Source organism: Cervus canadensis, chromosome 3 (genome assembly GCF_019320065.1).
Source record: "Cervus canadensis isolate Bull #8, Minnesota chromosome 3, ASM1932006v1, whole genome shotgun sequence".
NCBI lineage: Eukaryota > Metazoa > Chordata > Mammalia > Artiodactyla > Cervidae > Cervus > Cervus canadensis.
Genome location: NC_057388.1, coordinates 100,775,701 through 100,801,163, shown reverse-complemented (window position 1 = coordinate 100,801,163; position 25,463 = coordinate 100,775,701). Strand labels below are relative to the sequence as shown.

The 25,463-nt window shown below is 41.2% G+C and overlaps 1 protein-coding gene across 1 annotated transcript; it reads right to left on the bottom strand.

Moving 5' to 3' along the window:
* Window positions 1–12,015: 12,015 nt before the first annotated feature.
* Window positions 12,016–22,575, bottom strand: LOC122437973 (prolactin induced protein). Its single transcript, XM_043462436.1, has 4 exons — window positions 22,449–22,575; window positions 20,863–20,974; window positions 12,591–12,705; window positions 12,016–12,266 (listed from the first exon to the last, which is right to left on the bottom strand). Exons 1-4 carry the CDS (start codon window positions 22,541–22,543, stop codon window positions 12,148–12,150), a joined length of 441 nt encoding a protein of 146 aa, XP_043318371.1. The 5' UTR covers window positions 22,544–22,575; the 3' UTR covers window positions 12,016–12,147.
* Between the last annotated feature and the right edge of the window lie 2,888 nt (window positions 22,576–25,463).

The following is a 25,463-nucleotide window of genomic DNA, read 5'->3' as shown; positions in this document are numbered from 1 at the left end:
CTTTCATTCTTCATTTGTATTTTATGCAATATTGTCTGTGAATCAGGAGGGGCCTCTCTCTAGCTCCAGGTGCTTTATAGCAGGTCTTCTGCTGCCTGGGTCACTATGGCTTTCATCTCTGTTTTCTCTCTTGTTGTTCAGTCTCTAAGATGGGTCCGACTCTTTGACCCTATGGACTGCAGCATGCCAAGCTTCCCTGTCCTTCACTATCTTCCAGAATTTGTCCATCCTCATGTCCATTGAGTCAGTGATGCCATCCAACCATCTTACCATTTCCTTCTCCAGAGGATCTTCCCAACCAGGGATTGAGCCTGCATCTCCTGTGTTTCCTGCATTGCAGGCCAGTTCTTTACACACAGCCACTGGGGAAGCCCATCTCATCCTCTGTCGTCCCCGTCCCTCCTGCCCTCAATCTTTCCCAGAATCAAGGTCTTTCCAGTGAGGCAGCTCTTCACATCAGGTGGCTGAGTTATCAGAGCTTCAGCTTTAGCATTGGTCCATCCAATGAATATTCAGGGTTCATTTCCTTTGGATTGATTGGTTTGATCTCCCTGCTGTCCAAGGGATTCTCAAGAGTCTTCTCCAGCACCACAATTTGAAAGCATCAATTTTTTGGTGTTCAATCTTTTTTATGATGCATCTCTCATATCCATACATGACTACTGGAAAAATGATAGCTTTGATTATAAGAAGCATTTTTGACAAAGTGATGTCTGCTTTTTAATATGCTGTCTAGGTTTGTCATAGCTTTTATTCCAAGGAGTAAGCATCTTTTAATTTCATGGCTGCAGTCACCATTTGCAGTGATTTTGGAGCCTAAGAAAATAAAATCTTCCACTGTTTCCAATTTTTCTGTCCATTTGCCATGAAGTAATGGGATCAGATGCCATGATCTTAGTGTTTTGAATATTGAGTTTTAAGCTAGTCTTTTCACTCTCCTCTCTCACCCTCATCAAGAGGCTCTTTAGCTCCTCTTTGCCTTCTGCCATTAGTGATGTCTTCTGCATATCTGAGGTTGTTTCTACTTCTCCTGAAATCTTGACTCCAGGTTGTGACTCATTCAGCCCAGGATTTCACATGATGTACTCAACATATAAATTAAAATAGCAGAGTGACAATATACAGCCTTGACGTACTCCTTTCCCAATTTTGAAGCAGTCCATTGTTTCATGTCCAGTTCTAACTGTTGCTTCTTGACCTGCATATAGATTTCTCAAAGACAGGTAAGGTGGTTTGGTATTCCCATCTCTTTAAGAATTTTCCACAGTTTGTTGCGCTCCACACAGTCAAAAGCTTTAGCATAGTCAGTGAAATCAAGCCGTACATCTGGAAGTTCTTCCTTCACATACTGTGAAAGCCTAGCTTGTAGGATTGTGGGTATAAGCTTGCTAGCATGTGAAATGAGCACAATTGTACAATAGTTTGAACATTCTTTGGCATTTCCTTTCTTTGGGATTGGAATAAAAAGTAACCTTTTTCAGTCCTGTGGCTGGAAAACACTGCTGAGTTTTCCAGATTTGCTGGCATTTTGAGGGCAACAGTTTCACAGCATCATCTTTTAGGATTTGAAATAGCTCAGCTGGAATTCCATCATCTCCACTAGCTTTGTTAGTATTAATGCCTCCTAAGGCCCACTTGATGTCACACTCCAGGATGTCTGGCTCTAGGTGAGTGATCACACCATCGTGGTTATACGGGTCATTAAGACCCCTTTTTTCTCTAGTCATTAAATTTCTTTTTTTCCTATTCCCTTCCCTTCCAATAATTTATTATTTATTAAAATGTTACTTTTCAACTCAATAATAGATTCTCAGGGTAAAAACAATCAGAATTAAATAAAGCACAGACATTGACATTTAAAGCTTCAACTCACTCATCACCCTTACTTTTTAGAGAAACACTTTTATTAGTTTTGTGTATCCTTCTAGTGTTTCTTTAAGCTACTGAATTCTTATACAGTATTACTCTGTTCCTAATTTTCTGACACAAAATTTATCACACACTGCTTTGCCTTACTGTTTCTATTTAACACTATGGCATGGAGACCTTTCACTATAGTGTGTAAGACGTCCTTCATTCTATGTAAAGCTGTGTATTTAGTTGTGTTTACAAACCATATTTTATTTTATCATCTTTTTACTGATAGACAATATGTTACTTTAGAAATTTTTACTCTTACAAATAGTGTTGTAATCAATAACATCTTTCATTAATCATTTTGAATTCTTTAGGATTTTCTGTAGGGTAAATTCCAAAAAGTATATCTGCTGTATCAAAGAGAAGTACATTTGTAAACTTGGTGGGTATTGCAGAATTTTTCTACATCGTGGTATACTGCGTTTGTGTATCAATCAGAAATGCTGGAAAATGTCTTTTCTTCCCCAGTCTCACCAACCAGGAGTGTTATCAATGTTTTCATATTTTATCAATTAGATAGGCAAAAATATTATCCCATTGTAGTTTAAATTTTCATTGTTCTCATGAAGAGTGAAGTCAAGTACCTCTTGATAGGCTTTTGTGATATATATGTGTATATAGATATATTTTTCCTCTTTCAACTAGACTTTTTCTTCTGCAGTTAGTTTTAACAACCTATTTGACAACAGAAATATTTTATTTAAATCAATATTGTATTTTTTACATAGTTACTATTTTTTCAAGTTTATATATATATGTATATATATATGTAACTATTTTTGTTGGTTCAAATAAGGTTACTACCTTTTTTCTTTACAATGTACTTTAAGAAACTTTGTAAATTTTAAAGTTTTAAGCACTTATATATCATTTTTAGATAAATTATGTAAGGAACAAAAAAAATGAAAAATCTGAAAAGCCAATGAGTTAAAACATTGTATCAGTTGAAGTAAATAATCTGAATACAAGTTTTCCTTAAAAACTCTTTGTATTTAAATATACTTCACTTATGATTTTACTAATATAAAATTCTGGATTGGCAGTTTATCTTTTAGAATTTTGAAGATATTGTACCACGTTTTCCTGGCTTCCATTGTTTCTGTTTTAAAGTCAGCTATTATTCTTATTGTTAGGCATTTGAAGTTTAAATGCCTTTTTTTCCCCTTGACTTCACTTTAAATGTTCTCTTTATCTCTGGTTCTCAGGAGGCCCACACTATAGTGAACTAAATGTGATTTTCTTTGTATTTATCCTTGCTAAAGTTCTAGTTTTCTGTATTTGAGATTTGATGTCTTTTGTCAGTTTTGGAAGATTCTAAGCCATGATTCATGGGATCACAAAGAGTCGGACATGACTGAGTGGCTGAACTGAACTGAAGCCATTATATATTCAAATATTACTTCTTTCTGATTCACTGTCACTTCTCCTTCTGAGCCACTTATCCTATTCTTCTTCATCATATCCCATTTGCCTTTTATTGTCTTTTTTTGTGCTATCCATCTTTTTTTCTCTGTAATTCACTGTAATTTTTTCCAATTTATTTCAGTTTCACAAATTTCCCCTTACCTATGTCTAAGTTGCTATTGAAACTGTTCATTGGATTTTTAATTTTGTTTATTGTCATTTTCATTTCTAGAATTTTTACTGGCTTCTATTTTGAGGAGTTACTTTATTTTGACATAGATTCAAAGTACAAAAGAATATAACTTGAACAGTATAAGTCATTTATACCTTAAATCCTTCACCTCACAATTTCCGATGGTCACAGTAATTAATTCCTCACAAATACTTCCAGATGGTTCCCATGAACCTATTTTTCTAGTCCTTGACCATTAACCCTGAAATTAAGTTATCATAACCATCTTATGAACTGATTCTTACCCTATTTATTGTCATTAATTCATCCAATATTCCTTGCTGCATTCCTACTAGTTTTATCTCTTGGATTTACAAAAAAATTTCTTTCTCATATTTAAAATTTTACTTGTTTTCTTTTCTTTTTTTCTTTACATTTTAACATTGGTTTTTGTTCTTCCCAGACCACTCAGTTACTCGTTCTCTCCAGACCTCCCCACCTCCAAATGCTATTACATGTTGTTATGCCAAAATGGGTAAATGCATTTTACTATAAGAATGACTTTCAAAAATAAAATTTCCTTCATAAATCATTTCTATTGCATCTGCTCAATAAACTTTCTCCTGAAGTGGAGAATTTCTGGCTAGGAGATTTAGGAAGCAAAATGAAAACATAGGCCAAAACCAGCTATTACAATTTGGAAGCAGAACTATCATTTTTAAAAAAAAATTCAGTTATCCACCAGGTATCCATCTGTACATCTTAATTCACATAATTAAACAAAAACATTTATTCAGTATATATTATGTTTAGGAACATTTTAAGGCCTTGAATTTTTTCTAAAAATATGAAAACCTATTGAGCTGGCAACCATGACTGGGAATGTAAATTTCATTGTTTATTTTGGTCAACTGAAAGAACAGTCAATTTCCTCCTTTGCCTTTGTTTTTAAAAGATAGACATAGCCTCCAATTTGGAACGAAGTAAAAGTGAATGTGCCAAAGCTTTTGAAGTCATTTACATATTATGAATCTGTTAGTGGCAAAGTAAGCTACACAAAGCAAATGGAGGATGACTCATGTCAATCAGCAGATCTGCTATGCCGGGAAAGCACACTGTGGGGGAAACTCCAAGACATGAATCTCTCAATCTAGATTTCTAAAACAAGGGCAAAGTTTCTAATAATTAAAGCAAAAACAGAGTTATGTATACAATGGCAAAGCCCAAGGGCAAACAGAGGTCAATGATAGTTCATGTAAAAGTGATAATAATCCTATCACGTTGAGGAAACAGTTGATTTGAGTGGGAATAGAAGCTACAGTGATAAAAAAGTACAGAGAATTCTTTCGGACGAGTCATATGATCTAACTTCACTTCTGTGGCACTCTTCACTACCCATCTCTGAGAGGCAGAATAATGGCTCCTAGAGCATATCCAGGGTCTTCCCTGGTTGTCTGGTGGTTACAACTTTTCATTCCAATGCAGTGGGTCCTGCTTTGATCCATCCTTAGCTGGGGAGCTAAGTTTCCATATGCCTCCCAGCCAAAAAATCAGAATATAAACAACAGAAGCAGTGCTGTAATAAATTCAACAGATTTCTAAAAAGTTTTTTTTAAAAGATATTTAAAAAGATATCCAGACCCTAATCTGAGGAAACAGTGGCTATTACTGTATGTGGAAAAAGGGACTTTTCAGATGTAATTAAGACATTCGAACTTGGGGTGGGGAGATTATTCTGGATTACCTGTGTGGGCTCCATTTATGTTCCTGAGTCCTTAAAAGCCAAGAACTATTTTTGGCTGTGGTTAGGGAGGGTGAGGGGAGATCAGTTCAGTTCAGTTCAGTTCAATTGCTCAGTTGTGTCCGACTCTTTGCAACCCCATGGACTGCAGCACACCAGGCTTCCCTGTCCATCACCAACTCCGGAGCTTGTTCAAATTCATGTCCATCGAGTCAGTGATGCCATCCAACCATCTCATCCTCTGTCATCCCCTTTTCCTCCTGCCTTCAATCTTTCCCAGCATCAGGGTCTTTTCCAGTGAATCAGTTCTTCGCATCAGGTGGCCAAAGTATTGGAGCTTCAGCCTCAGTCCTTCAAATGAATATTCAGGACTTATTTCCTTTAGGATTAGACTTGTTTGATCTCCTTGCAATCCAAGGGACTCTCAAGAGTCTTCTCCAATGCCACAGTTCTAAAGCATCAATTCTTCAGCACTCAGTTTTCTTTATGGTCCAGTTCAATGCTATGTAGAACAATTCAATGCTTTGCTTAAAGTTCTAGTTCTTGTCTTTGTGGTTAGATGTTGTCTTCGTAGTTAGATGTTGTTCTGAGATGTAGGCAGCTGTGTGAATTCTGACAATTAAAATGAGTTAAGGAATGATTTTTTCTCTAGATCCTCTAACAGGAATACTATCCTCCTGATGCCTTGATTTTAGTGCAGCGAGATGTGTTCAGTTTAACTATAAGATAGTATATTGTGTTATTTAAAGTCACTGCATTTGTGAGAATTTCTTAGGTCAGCAATAAAAAAATTAAACAATATTTAAGTCTAGAAACTTTCTAAAAAGCCTGATATCTGTGCTAAGGTAATCTCAATAGATAATATCTCACTAGATACATTCAAGTGGTCTTGAAAACTGTATCTGATCCCTCTTATATTCATGTGTAGATCTTCTCTCAAAACTCTGTTCACTCCTTAATTCATTAATATATTTACTCATTCATTCATTTACTTTTTTTGTTGCTTCAAATTGTCATTCATTGAAAACCAGTTATGCCCTAGCCATGAGATAAGTCACCTAAATTTCTTCTCTCAAGAATATTCAGTGTTGAGACTTCCCTAGTGGTTCTGTGTTTATGAGATCCCAATGCAGGGGCCCTGGATTTGATCCCTGGCTTGGGAACCAGTTCCCACATGCCAAAAGTAGGAGTTTGCATGCCACAGCTAAAGTTCTCACATGCTTCAATGAAGATTGAAGATCCCATGTGCTTCAAATAAGACCTGGTTCAACCATATAAATCAATAAATATTAAGAAATATTATATTCAGTCTTTAGTCTTACCTAGTGAGGATTGATTTCAAAGTTAACTAGTTACCATAACCATCCATAGAATCAAAACGTTGGTTTTGCCAGTAGTCATGTTTGGATGTGAGAGTTGGACCATAAAGAAGACTGAGGACCAAAAAATTGATACTTCTGAATTGTGGTTCTGGAGAGTCCCTTGGACAGCAAGGAGATCAAACCAGTTAATCCTAAAAGAAATCAACCCTGAATATCCACAGGAAGGACTGATGCTAAAGCTGAAATTCCAATATTTTGGCCTCCTAATGTGAAGAGCTGACTCATTGGAAAAGACCCTGATACTGGAAAGATTTAGGGCAGGAGAAGAAGTAGGCAATAGGGGGTGAGATGGTTGAATGGCATCACAGACTCAGTGGGCATGAGTTTGAGCAAACTCCGAGAGATGGTGAAGGACAGGGAAGCCTGGCGTGCTGCAGTCAGTCCATGGGGTTGCAAAGAGTTGGACATGGCTTAGCAACTGAGCAACAGTAACAAGGTCACTTCTATATCTTGGCTATTGTAAATAATGCTACAATGGATGTTTTGCTTCCCAGGCGGCTCTAGTGGTAAAGAACCCGCCTGCCAAAGCAGGAGACGTGGGTTTGATCCCTGGGTCGGGAAGATCCCCCTGGAGGAGGGCATGGCAATTCACTCCACTATTCTTGCCTAGAGAATTCCATGGATGGAGGAGCCTGGCGGGCTACAGTCCATAGGGTCACAAAGAATCAGCCATGACTGAAGAGACTTAGCATGCACAATGGACATAGGCCTGCATGCATATTTTCAAATTAGTATTTTTACTTTCTCCAGGAAGATATCTGAAAATGGACTTGCTGAATCATATGATAGTTTGTTATATTAATTTTTTGAGATACCTGCATACTCTCTTCCATTTTGGTTGCACTGAGAAGATTGGTGTAGATTGGTAGATTTAAATGTAGGTTGGTGCCAGCCTATATTTTTACCAACAGTGCACGACTGTTAACTTTTCTCCATACCCTTTCCAACACATATTATTTGTTGTTTTTTTGATGACAATCATTCTCACAGATATGAGGTGATATCTTACTGTGTTTTAAATTTGCATTTCCCAGGAATTTAGTGCTGTTGAGAATCTTTTCATATTAGGTATTTCCATGTCTTCTTTGGAGAAATGTCTATACAGGTACTCTGGCTGCTTTTTAAATTAGATCTTTTTATACTGAGTTATATGTTTTTTCTACAAAATTTGGCTTGGATATTAACCCCATTGGCTATATCATTTGCAAATATCTTCTTTCATTCAGTAGTTCGCCTTTTCATTTTGTTGTGGTTTCCTTTGTTGTGCAAAACTTTTTTAGTTTGAGGTAATCCTATTTGTTTATTTTTGCTTTTATTTCTCTTGCCTGAGCAAACAAATCCAAAAAAATAAGACGGATGTCAAAGACCACTGTGCTTATGTTTTCTTCTAGGAGTGTTATGGTTTCAGGTCTTACATTAGGTCCTTATCCATTTTGAGTTTATTTTGTATATAAGAAAATAGTCTAGTCTGATTCTTTTGCAAGTAGCTGTCCGGTTTTCTCAGAAATATTTATGGAAGAAGCTGTCTGCTCCATTTTACATTTTTGCCTCCTTTGTTGTGATTAATTAACTCTAGAAGAGTGGTTTTATGTACAGGTTCTCCAGTCTCTTCCATTGATCTATGTGTCTTTTCTCTCCTTTTTATCAGGCATACAGTATTTTATAGTGCAGCTTATAATCAGTGATCATGATATCTTCAGTTTTGTTCTTCTTTCTCAAGATGGCTTGGGCTATTTGGGATCTTTTGTGGTTCCATACAAATTTTAAGATTTTTTTTTTTCAGTTCCATGAAAAATGCCTTGGTATGTTGATAGGGACTGCATTTAATCTCTGGATTGTTTGGGGTCATATGAACATTTTAGTAGTAGTAGTTCTTCCAGTTTATAAGCCAAGTATATCTTTTATTTGTGTCATCTTCAGTTACTTTGATCAGTGTTTTATAATTCTTAGAGTATGGATCTTTCACCTCCTTGGTTAAGTTTATTCCTAGGTATTTTATTCTCTTTAGATGCAATTGTCAAGAAGGATTATTTTAAAAATTTCTTTCTAATAGATTATTGTTAGTGTATAGAAGCACTATAGATTTCTGAATATTAATTTTATACCCTGTAACTTTGCTGAATTCATGTATTAGTTTTAGTAGATTTTTGGGTGTTTATATGTAGTATCAAGTCTTCTGTAAACACTAACCATTTTACTTCTTCATTTTCAATTTGGATGCTTCTTATTTTTCTTGTCTGAATGCTGTGGTTAGGATTTCCAATACCATGTTAAATAAAAGTGACAAGGGTGGACATCCTTGTCTTGTTCTTGTATTTAGAGAAAAGTCTTTCAGCTTTTCACTATTGATTATGATGTTGGCTTTGGGTTTGTTATAAATGGCCTTCATTATGTTGAGATATGTTCTCTTTATGCCCACTTTGATAAGGGTTTTTTTTTTTTTTAACCATGAATATATGTTGAATTTTGCTGAATACTCTTTCTGTGTCTATGGAGATGGTTATGTGATTTTTCCTTCCTTTCGTTAATATTAGTTAACACAGTATATCCCATTAATTGATTTGCAAATGTTGAACCATCCTTGTAAACTTGGGATAAATCCAACTTGATCGTGATGTACGATTCTTCTCCTATTGTTTTTGAAACCTCTGTTTTGTATATCTTCTCTCTGATCTTTATTATTTCCTTTCTTCTGCTGATGCTGGGATTTCTTTGTTCTTCTTTTTCTAATTCTCTCTGTCTCTAATCAGAAAAGATGCTTGGTATGATTTAGATCTACTGCCTGTCTTCACGTTGTGGCTGGGCCGTGCTTCCTGCAGGTGTGCTGGTAGGAAGGGCTCAGCCTGCAAGGCTTGGCAGCAGTCATTGTTGCCGCTGTGCTGTGTGCAGCTGGCCCCTGGGATCGAAGCTGCTTTCAGATGGTGCTGCCAGCGAAGGGTGACCGTCAAGGCCGGCAGGGCAGGGGTCTGCTTTGAAGGGGCTCTGTTTTGCTAACTGAGGGTATCCACTGGGTAAGATGGAACAGTGGCCTGCTTTGGAGGGACTCTGGTGTTGGTCAGAAATGCCTGCAGGGACTTGTGGGGTGAGAGGCCACATTGGAGGCAGTCTGGTGCCCACTTAGCCTGGTCACTGTGTATGGGGGGAGCAGTGGTCTACTCTGGAGGGTCTCCAGTGCTGGTTGATGGTGTCTGCTGGAACTGGGAGCGTGGCAGGCTGCTTTGGAGGGGCTCTGGTGTAGCTCCGGAGTGGCTGCCAGGTCTGGTGGGGCTTTGCTGCTGGCTGAGGATATCTGTTGGGGCTGGCAGGGTTGGGGTGCTGCTTTGGAAGATTGCTGGATGTGTTCGGTCCACAGGTGAACCCAGGATGTGACAAGCAGTGCTAGTAAGTTAAATGGCAAGAGTCAGAAATGGTGCCCATTAGTGCTGGACCAGCTAAGTAGAGGGTGAGCTATAAGAAAACTGCCATCAAAGTGGCACCTGCTAGTCTCTCTACACCCCGAAAGTTCCGTGATCCCTGCTGCTCTGGCACATGCCTGAAAATTAGTCAACGAGTCTCCTCAAGGTAAGAGATTTTGAAACATCTGCCTTGGTGCCGACACTCCGAGGGAATGAATTTTGGTGAGTTTTCTTGAAGAGTAGTGTCTCAGCTTCCCACATCCCTCTGGCTCTCCCAGGCGTTAAGTCCCCTGGCTTTCAAAGCCAGATGGTATGGGAGCTTGTCTTCCTGGTGCAGGTCTCCTGGGCTGGGGGCCTTCGTGCGTTCAGAGCCCTCAGTAAGTCTCCCAGGCTGTGATATCCTTCCCACCGATGGGTTAGACCCCCAGGACTGGTCCCAACCAGACTGCTCTTCTGCTCCTCCTATCCTTCTCCATGTGGCTTTCCCTTCTTATCTTTAGCTGTGGAAAACCTTTTCTGCTAGTCTCCAGGTCATCCTCAGAGAGAGCTTCTTTATATGTATTTTGTCATTTGGTGTGTCCCTGGGAGGAGACGAGTCTAGGATCATCTTACTCTGCTTTCTGTCCCACTTCCTGAGTTCAGCGTTTTTAGATTTTACATATAAGTGATATACAGTATTTTTCTCTTTGTCTGACTTATTTCACTTAGCATAATGTCCTCAAGTTTCACCCATGTTGTTGCAAATGGCAGGATTTCATTCTTTCCCATGATAGAATAATACTCATGCCTATGTATGTGTGTGGATGCATGTGTGTGTATACCTGTATATATAGCTTGAGGTTATTTTTTAATAAGGCATGTGGTAAAGCATGTAAATAAAAATCTTCGGTGCTTTTCTGATACATGTTAAGCATGCAATCACTGTACTATTCTAATTAGTATATCAAGTGATCTTTCCCAATAATTGTGTTTTCTTGCCCTGGGTTCTGATACTCATTTATGGTCCTGCCTTCGTGTCCAGATGCAGCGATTTTGTTCCTGTCTCCTTGTTGGCCCCCTTTCTCGCCTTCCTGACTTGCTCTTAATCCTGCCTGATGTTAAAGTGCTTCGTGGCCCTGATCTTGCTGCTGTTTCATGCTCTGGCCTCTTGGCGCCTGCTAGTCCATCGGCCACAATGCTCTCTGCCCACTGTGTGCCCCGACCCTGGCTCATATTCCCCTTCTCTCAGGAAGGACTCATTCACCCTCTTTGGTGGAGCCCCTCAGGGTGCCCTCTGCCTTTCAGCATATTATGCTTCTTGTGCAGCCCAGTATCTAGTAGACATCCTTTAGTCCACCATCTTTCACTGTCTGAAAAGAAGCAACTGAATAGAACAGAATGCTATTGTTTATCCCGGGGTCCATAGATTCTGCCCCTGACTCCGCTAGAGGCAGGGTGACTCTCATCTCCTGGGATATGAAGCAGTTACTGGGGGGAGGAGGGTGTGTGGAGCAGTGGGATGTAGAAGGGCCAGGGAATAGGGGGCCTTGAGGTTCCTGTCCACATTCTGCCCATCACTTGCTATGAGTTTTAGGGCCACTGCTTTCCCTTTCTATGTGAATGGCCCCTCTCTCTTTCTCCTCTTTCATGGACAGTTCAGTTCAGTTCAGTTCAGTCACTCAGTTGTGTCCAACTCTTTGTGACCCCATGGACCACAGCTTGCCAGGCCTCCCTGTCCATCACCAACTCCCGGAGTTTACTCAAACTCATGTCCATTGAGTCGGTGATATCATCCAACCATCTCATCCTCTGTCGTCCCCTTCTCCTCCCGCCTTCAATCTTTCCCAGCATCAGGGTCTTTTCCAATGAGTCAGCTCTTTGCATCAGGTGGCCAGAATGTTTCATGGACAGGGAAAGCCCAAAAACTCTTCTCGGTAAAGGTCCTTTGAAAGAGCAGAACCCTAAAAATTCTGGCTGTTCTGAGGCTCCTCTGGGGTAGATTTTGTAGGAAAGACACAGCAGAAGTCAGAGAAGCTTGTGAGAAGTTTATTTTAGAGACTAAAGTTAGCTAGTTGACCCCAACCAGCTTTCCTTGGAGGAAATCATCTGCTGGCGGGGTTGGGGTATGCAGAGACAACGGCTTCCGTTTAGATCAGACTATGGTAGGCTCTTGGTGATAGAAAAGTGATTTGCTTTAATAGGTATCACTGCCCAGTCATTTGGGCAGATACCTAGTTCACGAATAACGTCAACCACTGCTGTTATCCTTATAGTACCTGAAAGAGATAAGGCAGGACAAAGGTCATCTCGGATAACACTCCGACCCCTATGCCTTGGCTTTTCTGCCATCCCCAGGAATTTCCCCACTGGGATTCAGTTTCCCCAAATCATTTACAAATATAGGCCCCTGATTAACTTTTCTCCCAAACCTTTCACCTTTCAAATTGGGCCGAGTCCCCACATTCTCTCCGCCTCTTCTTCCCTCCCTTCCTCTCTGCCCTTCCCCATGGAGGTTCTGATCCAGATCTGGAGCCATGTTTCTCTTGTGTTTTTTCCCTCCCTGGAGGATAGCTCTTGGCTTGGTCTTCTCCTGTACTTACTGTTGGTTTGCAAGTCCCAGAAGAAGCTCCTTGAGTGACTGTCACAGAGGCAGGAGGTGTATTTATAATTAAAATTGCCTTCCATCGGAGTGTTGCTTAGAAGATAAGATTTAATCTGGGGAGAGAGGACCCAGTGTTAGCTTGGGGATGGAACAGTGAAAGACAAGAATGGGTGAAGGCGGAGGAGGAAGATCTGCTTAGTGATTGAAAGGCAGGGATGGGTGTGGGTCAGAGGCAGGAGGAGTCAACTATGTGGTGTCATCTAGGACAGAAGGTCTTCTGTCCTCATGTCCTCAAATTCCTGCTGTAGCAGCATGGGTCTAGGGCTTGGGAGGAAAGAGGTAAGTGAGTTCACAGGGCTTGCTTCCCTAGTCAAGGCTGTCCAGAATTGGCCTGTGACCAGAGCCTGGCTGCTTGGGTGCGGAAGTCAATGCCAGGCCCTGTTGCCAGACTGTGGCTGAGCCCCAGCGTGCTCCTCTAAAACTCTGTGACTTTCAGTAATTAGTGACCTTTCATAATTAGGGTGATGTGTCTTACCCTGGCTTTCCTCAGTTGTGAGGCGAAAACAATTACTCACCAATCCTGGCTGCTACTAATGGGTTCCAAATGAGATTGAGATCTTGAAGTTAGTTTTCCTTTTTCAAATCAAGAGCACTTTACAATTTAAGATCCCAGAGTATATGGGCTTCCTTGGTGGCTCAGTGGTAGAGAATTCACCTGCTAATGCAGAATACATGGGATCTGTCTCTGGGCTGGGAAGATCCCACATGCCACAGAGCAAACGAAGCCCATGCAGCACAAGTATTGAGCCTGCGGCTCGACTGCATTCTCCGCAATGAGAGAATTCACTGCAATGAGAAGCCCATTCCCTGCAACTGGAGCGTAGCCCCTGCTCACTGCAACTAGAGAAAAGCCACACAAGGAAGACCCAGCACTGCCAAAATTGAGAAGAAGCTAAAAAAAAAAAGACCCCAGAGTACAGCATGTGTAAGTTTCAGTGGAGTCAAGAAGCTTCTGTCTAATTACTGTTCAGCATGGGAGTTTTATTCTGGGGTCCATAAACCCAGAAAGATCTGTGGATAGTATTCAGTGAGTCTGTGTATTCAGGCGGAAAGAAGTTTTATCTTTATTTTTACTAGACTGTCATTGAAACTGAGCACTTCTGTTACAAAGGTCATCAGTAATCCATGGTGGTATTAGCAGTATGCGTGATCTTATCAAGAAGAGAGACATAGATATGTTTGCACTACATTATAATTTTAGAGATCTTGAAATATTGTCTCCTCATCACTACCTTAGTGCTCTTTCAGACTGACATGCATGTTCATGGCTGGGGCCATCAGCTTCTTTCCTGCAACTTGCCCAGGTAATTGGCAGCTCTGCGCTGAATGGCCTGTCAGCCCCAAACAGTGAACTCAAATGTTCTCACCTTTGGAATTTTACTCAGAATACTTTGGACATCCTGGTGTTTCTATAGAGAAATCTACCCTTACCTTGTTTAGTTTTTTATTACATTTGCAACAATGTATCTTCATCTATCCCCCTTCATGGATCACAGCATTGTCATGGCAGAGAGTCTTGTATAACTCAATAAAGCTATGAACCACACTCTACAGGGCCACCCAAAATGGATGGATCACAGTGCAGAGTTCTGACAAAACGTGGTCCACTGGAGAAGGGAATGGCAATCCACTCCAGTATACTTGCTTTGAGAACCCTATGAATAGTAAGAAAAGGCAAAATGATATGGCACCAGAAGATGAGCCCCCAAGGTTGGACGATGTCCAATATGCTACTGGGGAAGAGCAGAGAAATAGCTCCAGAAAAGAATGAAGAGGCTAGGCCAAAGCAGAAATGACACTCAGTTGTAGACATGTCTGGTGGTGAAAGTAAAGCCTGATGGTATTAAGAACTTCACTGCATAGGAACCTGGAATGTTAGGTTCATGAATCAAGGCAAATTGGACATGATCAAGCAGGAGATGGCCAGAGTGAACCTTGACATCTTAGGAATCAGTGAACTAAGATAGACAGGAATGAGTGAATTTAATTCAGATGACCATTATATCCACTACTATGGGGAAGAATGCCTTAGAAGAAATGGAATAGCCCTCAGAAGCAACAAAAGAGTCTGAAATTCAGTGCTGGGTGCAATCTCAAAAATAACAGAATGATCTCAGTTCATTTTCAAGGCAAATTATTCAGCATCACAGCAATCCAAGTCTATGTCCCAGCCACTAATGCTGAAGAAGCTGAAGTTGAAGGATTCTATGAAGACCTACAAGACCTTCTAGATCTAACGCCAAAAAGTTATGTACTTTTCATCACAGGGGATTGGAAAGCAAAAGTAGAAAGTCAAGGGTTATCTGGAGTAATAGGCAAGTTTGGCCTTGGAGTACAAGATGAACCAGGGCAGAGATAGAACACACTGGTCATAACAAACACCCTTTTCCAACAACACAAGAGACAGCTCTACACATGGACATCACCAGATGGTCAATACTGAAATCAGATTGATTTATAAGCTTTGCAGCTGAAGATGGAGAAGCTCTATACAGTTAGCAAAAACAAGACCTAGAGCTGACTGTGGCTCAGATCATGAGCTCCCTGTTGCAAAATTCAGTCTTAAATTGAAGAAAGTAGGGAGAAACAAGAGACAATTCAGGTATAACCTAAATGATATCCCTTATGATTATACAGTGTAGGTGATGAATAGATTTATGGGATTGAATATGATAGCAGAGCGCCTGAAAAACTATGGACAGAAGTTCATAACATTTTACAGGAGGTGGTGACCCAAACCATCCATAAGAAAAAGAAATGCAAGAATGCAACACGGTTGTCTGAGGCTTTGCAAATAGCTGAGAAAAGAAAAGAAGCGACAGGCAAAGGAGAAAGGGAAAGATATGCCCAACTGAATGCAGAGTTCCAGAGAATAGCAAGGAAAGATAAGAAAAGTTTCTTAAGTGAACAATGTAAAGAAATAGAGGAAAACAACAGATTAGGAAAGACAAGAGATCTCTTCAAGAAATTTGACATATCAAGGGAATATTTCATGCAAGGATGGACATGATAAAAGATAGAAATGGTAAGGACTAACAGAAGCAGAAGAGATTAAGAAGAGGCGGCAAGAATACACAGAAGAATTATACAAAAAGGTCTTAATAACCTGATAACCATAATAGCATTGTCACTTACCTAGAGACGGATATCCTGGAAGGTGAAGTGAAGCAGGCCTTAGGAATTATTAGAGTGAACAAAGCTAGTGGAGGTGATGGAATTCCAGCTGATCCATTTAAAATCCTAAAAGACGATGCTGTTCAAGTGCTGCACTCAATATGTCAGCAAATTTGGAAAACGCTGCAGTGGCCACAGGACTGGAAAAAAATAGTTTTCATTCCAGTCCCCAAAATGGGCAATTCAAAAGAATGTTCAAACTACAGTACAATTGCAGTCATTTCATATGCTAGCAAAGTAATATGCTTCAAAATCCTTCAAGCTGGGCTTCAGTAGTATGTGAACTGAGAAATTCCAGATGTACAAGCTGGGTTTAGAAAAGGCAGAAGAGTCAGACATCAAATTTCCACCATTTGTTGTATCATAGAAAAGCAAGGGAATTCCAGGAAAACATCTACTTCTGCTTCATTGACTACACAAAAGCGTTGACTGTGTGGATCAAAACAAAGTGTGGAAAATTCTTAAAGAGATGGAAATACCAGATCATTTTACTTGTCTCCTGAGAGACAAGAAGCAACAGTTAGAACTGGACATGAAACAACAAACTGGTTCAAAATTGGGAGAGGAGTACGTTAAGGCTGTATATTGCCACTCTGCTTATTTAACTTATTTAGCTACATCATGCTAAATGCCGGGCTGGGTGACTCACAAGCTGGAATATTTCTAGGAGAAATAACAACCTTAGATATGCAAATTATACCACTTTAATGGCAGAAAGCAAAGAGGAATTAAAGAACCTTTTGATGAGTGTGAAAGAGGAGAATGAAAAACTGGCTTAAAACTCAACATTCAAAAAACTAAGATCATGACATCTGGTCCCATCACTTCATGGCAAATAGATTGGGAAACAATGGAAACAGTGAAAGACTTTATTGGCTTGGGTTCCAGAATCACTGCCGTTGGTGACTGCAGTCATGAAATTAAAAGATGCTTGCTCCTTGGAAGGAAAGCTATGACAAACCTAGACAGCATATTAGAAAGCAGAGACATTACTTGGATGGTAAAGGTCCATATAGTCAAAGCTATGATTTTTCCAGTAGTCATGTATGGATGTGAGAGTTGGACCATAAGCAAGGCTGAGCACTAAAGATTTGATGCTTTTGAATTGTGGTGTTGGAGAATACTCTTGAGAATCCTTTGGACTGCAAGGAGATCAAACCAGTCAATCCTAAAGGAGATCAACCCTGAATATTCATTGGAAGGACTGATGCTAAAGCTGAAGCTCTAATACTTTGGCTACCTGATGTGAAGATCTGACTCATTAGAAAAGAACCTGATGCTGGGAAAAATTGAAACAGGAGAAGAAGGGGACAACAGAGGATGAGATGGTTGGATGGCATCACCAATTCAATGGACATGAGTTTGAACAAACTCCGGGAAATGGTGAAGGACAAGGGAGGCCTGGCGTGCTGCAGTCCATGGGGTAGCAAAGACTTGGACATGACTGAGTGACGGAACAACACAACAACAAAAAGTCATCCAGTCCCATCACTTCATTCAAATAGAAAAGAAAAGTGCAAACAGTGACAAGTTTTACTCTCTTAGGCTCTAAAATCACTAAGGATGATGACTGTAGCCATGAAATTGAAAGATGTTTGCTCCTTGAAAGAAAAGCTATGACAAACCTAAACAAATTATTAAAAAGCAGAGACATCACTTTGCCGACCAACGTCCGTATAGTTAAAGCTATTGTTTTTCCAGTAGTCATGTATGGATGTGAGAGGTGGACCAATCTGTCCTAAAGGAAGTCAACCCTGAATATTCATTGAAAGGACTGATGGTGAAGCCGAAGTTCTGATACTTTGGCCACCTGATACTAAGAGCTGACTCAGTGGAAAAGACCCTGATTCTGGAAAAGATCAATGGCAGGAGGAGACGGGGCAGCATAAAATGAGACCATTAGATATCATCATCAGCTCAATGGATGTGAGTTTGAGCAAACTCTGGGAGATAGTGAAGGACAGGGAAGCCTGGCGTGGTGCAATTCATGTGGTCGCAAAGAGCCGGACATGCCTTATGAAGTGAGCAACAACAATCTTTATGAATCAGGATTTTCACTACTTGAATAACCAAAACAAAAAAATTCCTAGTCCCTTGGATGTCCAGCAAAACAGCTGTGATTTGTTGCCAAATGGTAGTGTACAGTTTAAGGTCTTTACTCAAGCTTCCGATGACAGCCATCATATATATAATCTCTAGAAAATAAAATTTAACTTGTTTATATTTAAGTATATTGCCTTTCAGCTAGTGCACCCATAAAGGAACACACATATATAGCTGTATCACAAGTTAATTTTTTAATTAATTTTATCATTTTTCTTTACTATATCTGTTTTCCTTTGTAACCAGTACATTTTATTTACAAATTTAGAGCAATTTTCTGGTAAGAGTCCCAAGACCAGCAAAATGGTCCAGATGTTTAAGCACTTGGTTAACCCTACATTTTCTTCAACATTAAATGATTATATGGTGTTTATATTCAAACACATGATTGAGGGTATAGTCTATTCCATTTTAAAAATATTTATTTGTATTTATTTATTCATTTGGCTACCCTGGATCTTAGTTGTGGCACAAGGGATCTATTGTTGCAACATGGGGGATCTAATTCCCTGATCAGGTCCCCTGCCTTGGAAGCGCAGAGTTTTAGCCATTGGACCCCCAGGGAAATCCCAATCTATTCTATACTTGTCTTTGTGATCTTTAATACCTCACTTGATCAAGAATTTAGTTACATAAACATTATAATTAGTAGAAAATGAATATTAGGTTCTAGAAGCATCACACCTATAAAATTATAATTTTTTCCAAAGTTTTAAAAATATGAAGTATTCATAGTTATACATTCATTTCATACTTGCATGCTAAGTTGCTCAGTTGTGTCTGACACTTTGTGACCCCCATGGACTGTAACCTGCCAGGTTCCTCTGTTCATGGGATTCTCCAGGCAAGAATACTGGAGTGGGTTGCCATTTCCTTCTCTAGGGGATCTTCCTGACCCAGGGATCGAACCTTCTCTTATGTCTCCTGCATTGGCAGGCAGGTTCTTTGTTGCTAGTACCACCTGGAAAGCTCACACTGATTTTATAGTTATATATAAATTCTTTCTAATTTGCAGTATCATTCATTCTATGGAGTTCTTTGTCTTTGACTTGTACTTGGTTAGGTTTTAAAAAGATTGCTTTATTTCATTATACTAGCATTGTTCTTAAGACAGTTTTGTTAATCACAGCAGCAAAAAATTACATCAGGTGTCAAATTGTTGATTAAACACATTTTTTTTTAACACCTGTTACATTCTCAGGGTTGGAATTGGACTTTCATAATCTACCACCACTAGAAATTACCATTATCACAAACTTTTATGCCCATTTTCACATTCTTTTTTCATCTGTGCTTTTGATAAACAAAACACAAAATTGAAAAATTATAATTCACCCTCCCTCCCACCTCTAATTAATATACATAGTTCATGTTATTAGATTGTAAACAGAAAAATTGGATAAAGCAGCTGTATTACTCTTTGCTCAATGATCAGGAGTCTTTCTCCTATAGGTGTGGGGCCATTTCTAGAAAGTAGTTTAATGAATAACAATCCTCACACTCCCAATTTTGTTTTCTATTTAGTCCCTGTCCTTAAAGTCTCTGGTGGCTCAGAAGGTTAAGAATCTGCCTCCAATGTGGGAGACCCATGTTCGATCCCTGGGTCAGAAAGATCCCCTGGAGAAGGGAATGGCAACCCACTCCAGTGTTCTTGCCTGGAGAATCCCATGGACAGAGGAGCCTGGTGGGCTACGGTCCATGGGGTCGCAAGGAGTCAGACTCGACTGAGAGACTGACACTTTGACTTTCAAATCTAATTTGAATTCCGAAGCTGTCAGAAGGTACCTGTGCTTCTTGAGAGATGTCTTTCTGGAATGAGATGGGGTAGATGCATGGATCTTGGTCCTTGAACAGAGGTGGCTAACAAGGGATGTGCGTGCCTGCTCAGTCGCTCAGCTGTGTGCGACCCTCTGCGCTGTCATGAACTGTAGCCTACCAGGCTCCTCTGTCTATGGAATTTTTCAGGCAAGAATACTGGAGTTGGTTGCTGTTTCCTCCTCCAGGGAGACCTTCCCCACCCAGGGATGGAACCCGCATCTCCTGTGTCTCCTGCATTACAGGTCGGTTCTTTATCCGCTGAACATTGAGGAAGCCCCTAGCAAGGGAGGATCATGCTTTCGTGACAATACCAGAGGAGACTGTCAGTGATGTGGAGAAGGACACACTCTTCCTGGAGTGCAAGGGGAAGTTCTGTGGGTTCAACCTGCACAGGTCCTTTCCACGGGACACAGAGCAGTCAGACAAGAGGGGGCCTAATGCACGTTATCCTTGGAGATCCTCTGGTCTAGATCCTCCCTCTCACCACTGCTGAACTGGGAGAAAGGGAGGAGAAGGGTGTGCTTTCCTTATCAGAGAGGAGAGGTTGGAACAACGGTCAGCTTCTGACAAAAGAGCAGACAAAGCCAAAGAACAGAAGAGTAAGAAGAAAGCAGACTCTGCTCAGGGCTTCCTGAGGAGGAGGGTTCATAACCTGCCTGTTGTTGGCACCGCATCTCGTTTCCCCACTTGCCTCAACCTCCCAGATGGGATTGTGGGTTTTCCTTCTGATGATCTCCACACTCCTGTCCTTCATCTCAAACAGTCATACCCAGGACCTGGGGAGGGTCTCTCACCCATCCTCCCCCACCTCTCACACGTTTTTCTCTCTTCCCTTTCCCTCTTAGCTGTGCTTCTCCCACTAGTCATGCCTTCTGTCTCCTCCCTCCCACACTTGCCTGGATTGCAGGGGTCCCTTCATCTGTAAAATCACAGTAGTCATCTGCCCTGAGCCCCCATGATTATTCTGAGGCTCAAGTATCTATATGAGCATTAGGAGCAGGAGGGTGGGGGGTCATTATGTTATTAATTACATTATGCAATATTGAAGTCAGAGCTTGATTTAACCGTATTTGTAATTAGGAATCAGACTTTTCCCAAAGTGGGCCTCTACTTACCACCATGCATTCCCTCAGTTCTGTTGAAACTTTAAGCACCACTGTGGCCTCTTCACTCGCCTCTGCTATTTGCAGCATCTGCAGGTCCATTGTCATCAACTGTCGACTGGTTCTGGGAAGAGAGAAGCAGGTCGGAGATCAGAAATCAATCCACGGGGCTTGCGATCAGCAGGACCAAGGGAACAGAGAAGGTGTGGAGGAAGATGATGAGAGCAAGATCAATCACTCAGCATCTGAGTCTCCTGAGAACTTTTGATTTGGGCTTGTTTTGTACAGATTAGGTGTGCTTACTAAAGCAACTTGAATTCTTTATTTTAAAGCTGAGCATCTTCTTTCCTTGCACTGGTCATCCTCATTTGCCCCAAAGCAAGGAACTGCCTGGGATGAGGGGTTTTCTAGTGCTAAAACCAAGAAACTCCTGAGCAAACTGGGCTGGGTGGTCACCTTAATTAGCACAGCTTATTTCAACTACTTGCCGTGCCTCAGGACTGAATAGAGTGGTATCTATATCTGAACTTAATCCTCACTCAGTGTTTCTTGAGGCCTCCACATTATACCAGCTTCTCAAAATCCCGAGGGTTTTTTTCCAGGATAGGACATCTGGTCACACTACAGAGATCACCACCAGAATCATATTCCAGAAACCCAGCATTCCAAACTCTCTTCCTGTAGAGAAACCTTCCAAGATATGCTGAGTGATTCTGTTCCTCCCCAGACCTTTGCTCCACTTCCTACTCACTCCATTCTGCTTGCCCAGTTTCTCGCTTCTGTCAAACGTGGACCCACAGTGAACTAGCTTCTAAGCCTGCATCTCCTGATATCAGTGTTTGTCGGGGCAAGGGGTCCTTGCCTTCATCTGTGGTCTTGAGAATAGGGAGAATGTCTAAATTGCTGGGTCAGCGCAGCTTCATACCATAGGGCCAAGGATCTGTGACCACACCCTCTAATCCTTTCCTGAGTCCTGCCCAAAGCTTCCTAAAGCTATTGTTGGAGCTCTCTGACCTGCTTCATCTTCTCTTCTAAGAGGGAAGGTATGAGAAGGTGGGGTTTTCTGAGCAAAATTCTCACAAAGGTATTGCCTATGGACAGGATGTGGATCAGAGCTTTGGCCCAGAAGTAAAGAATCCACCTTCCATGCAGGAGCCTCAGGTTCAGTGCCTGGGTAAGGAAGATCCCCTGGAGAAGGAAGTGGCAATCCACTTCTGTATTCTTGCCTGGGAAATCCCATGGACAGAGGAGCCGGTGGGCTATAGTCTATGGGGTCACAAAAGAGACATACACATCCTAGCAAGTAAACAACCACAGCAACAGTTACTTACAGCCTGCTTGAACACTGGGAGCCTTATTTCCATGGGCAACCTAGAAGTACCCAGTGGAAATGTGAGGGAAATTGATGACACTCCCTAAGAGGGGGAAAATGGGGCTAGGCATGGGGTTCATGACAGTTCCTGGGACTAGAGTTCTGGGAAGCTGAAAAAGTTTTCAGGAGCAGATATGCAGATTTCTAGAGTAGGAGTGGAGGAGCCCCCTCCCAACCCAATTTTTTTTGTTTTGTTTTTAATGAGGAGGAGAAAGTCTTGGCTCACGTGTCTTCCTGAGCTTTGGTGGTCCCCAGCTGCAGGCAAAGAATCAGAAGCAGGGCAGCAGGGCTGGCCCTGAGCAGGAGATGGAGAGAGTACATGCTGAAAGAGACAGAATGTGATGTCCTAGAGAAGTAGGATCCCAGGTGCTCAGCACAGTCTTTATACGCAGATCAAGGAAGTAGAGAGCTGCCAAGCAGATCCATGTTGTCAATCATACATTTATCCTCCCCACGCATGATCTTTCCTTGTTGAGCTAAAGTTTGTTTTTCTATGGAAAAAGTCAACATTCAGCTTGAGTGTTAAGAGTCTGAGAGAGGAATTATATTACCCTTCCTCATTTTCTCACTATCAGAGTTTCTTAGAATGGCCAGGATCTCAAAAGATATACCAAACTTTCCCTAGTTGACAGAAATGATTTCTTTCTCCTCTTCCTTCCATACCTGTCTGTCCTGCTCTACATGGTCTTAGCTTCAGTCACTCCTCTGATAGTCTCTGGAGCCAGATAATCCAGCTATAGGAGCAGATTTCAGATCTCAGTCTGGGGCACATTTACTTGATCCCCTTATTAAGTTCAACAGGACATGTTCAAATCCTTTTTCAGAAACTAAGGTAATCAAGGTCTCCCCAAGGGCCACCAAAAAATGATATGGTGGGGGAACTAGAGATGGGCTGCTCTGGATGATGGAAAATTGAGGTCACAGCACTGGGTGACTTGAAGATATTTGTGATTGTAGAGTCCTTCTTACCTTCAGGGTTAATGATACATCCTACAGATGCCCAAGACCCCTAGCTGCCCCAGAGTCCCCAGTGCAGGCAGTATTTTAACTCTAGACAATTTCTGTACATAGCTGGCTTTCCTAAATCAGACATCTCAGCACTGAAGAGTCTGCTTATTTCACTATTGAGGTGGTCACTTTTTTACTACTGTGTTACAGCACGAGGCACACAGGAAGACCCACAAAGGGAAAGATTGTCTCCATTAGAACAGAACCCAAACAGTGTCCAGAGATTGCTCTGGCAGGAATGAGAGATTCTCTCCCTGGGATGAGAGGGAAACTGGCTCTTGATGGCACTGGCTTTGTGATAGTCTTTATTCAGTTAAATCTATTCCTTTACCTATGATGTCATGACATTGTGGAATTTGTTCCTGTCCTTTGCTTGACAGATAGCAGTATAGGAAGACTTTCCCAGGCATGAACGTGAAAATCAGGGTTCTGAGAGTTGCCTATGTATATCTCTAGAGCCAGAATTCAGATTTAAAGTCCAGGTGTATGCCTCTGTTTCTGAATATATCTTTGTGGATTGCTCTTCCTGCTTATTATATTCCTGCATTTCCCTACTCATTCCTCTGAACTTGACATTACTCATGTCATTCCTCACTTATGACTCCAGCTATTATCGTGGTCACTTGCTTTCTTCTTTGTTTCCGTTCCGTGTACTCAAGAACAATGCTTTCATTCCACCTGCCCTGGTCACGGTGACCCTCCTTTTTCAACATTGTAATTTTCTATACATCTGCATTCTTTCAACATTCTTCAACAATGTAATTTTCTTTGCACCTGCTCCTCTTACTTGCTTGTATAAATTTCATCAGAGGGACCTGCTAGCTGAGATCAGAGAAGAATCAGGGCAAAAGAATCTAGAAAGTGTCCATTCTCTTCCACTGGAAATCCAGGAAGAACTCCCTGCTGAGGTTTAGCTCCCTTTGAAGGCATAGTCAAATCATTGAGGACCTACCTCTAGCATATTTCCGTCAAAGCAGTTCTCCAAAAGGGACAGCTGATGAGTTAAGAGGATCTATTGACTCTGTGTTCTCCTGTTGGCCAGTGTGAATGTGTGCATGTGCGCTCAGTCGTGTCTGACTCTTTGGGACCCCAGGGACTTTAGTAGCCCACCAGGCTCCTCTGTCCATGGAATTTTCCAGCAAGAATACTGGAGTGGGTTGCCATAGGAAATAACAGTATTTAGAACCTTCAGTGCACATGATGTATCTTATATACTGTGCAGGTCATGGCTCATTTGATGGTTTATTTTGTATGTCAATTTGGCTAGACCAAAGTACCTAGTTTTGGGTTAAGTACAAGTCTCGATGTCACTGTGGAGCTTTATTTATTTTCTAAATTTAATTTTTAGTTTGTTTATTTTTATTTAAACTTTTAATTTTATACTGGAGTATAGCTGATTAACAGTGTTATAATTTCAGGTCCACAGCAAAGTGACAACATATACATGTATCCATCCTCCCCTAAATTTCCCCGCATCCAGGCTGCCACATGACACTGAGCAGAGTTCCCCATGCTGTGCCCTCTTGGTTATCCACTTAAAATAGAGCAACGTGTGTATGTCAGTCCCATGTTCCCTGTCTCTTCCCCCTTCCTCCCATAACCGTAAGTTCCTTCTCTGAATGTGTGAGTCTCTTTCTGTTTTGTGAGTTCATTTGTATCATTTCTTTTTAGATTCTGTGTGTAAGGGATATCATACCATATCTCTCTTTCTCTGACTTACTGTGAAGCTATTTTTAAATCAATAGACATTGAGTAAAGCTAATTACCTTCCATAATGCGGGCGGGTCTCATCCAATCAGATGAAAGCCTTAAGAGAAAGGACTAAGGCCACCCAAGGAAGAGATTTTACCTCTAGAATGCCTTCAGACCTGATCTGTGACATCAACTCTTCCCTGGGTCCTCAGGGTGCTGACCTGCCACATAGATTTCAAACTGGCCAGTCTCTGCAATTATATGAATCAAATCCTTAAAAAAAAAAGCAGCTCTGTCTGTCTCTCTCAGACATACACACACCCCCACACACCCATATACCCACACACACCCCCCCATGCACCCCCAAAACACCCACACCCCCCACACCCACCTAGACACACCCCAGACATACCCCAATACCCACCCATCCCCACACACCCACCCCCCCAACACATGCCCCCCACACATCCCCACATGCCCTAAGACTCACCCCCAACACACACATCCACACACACACCCCAACACCCACACTTCCCCCAAC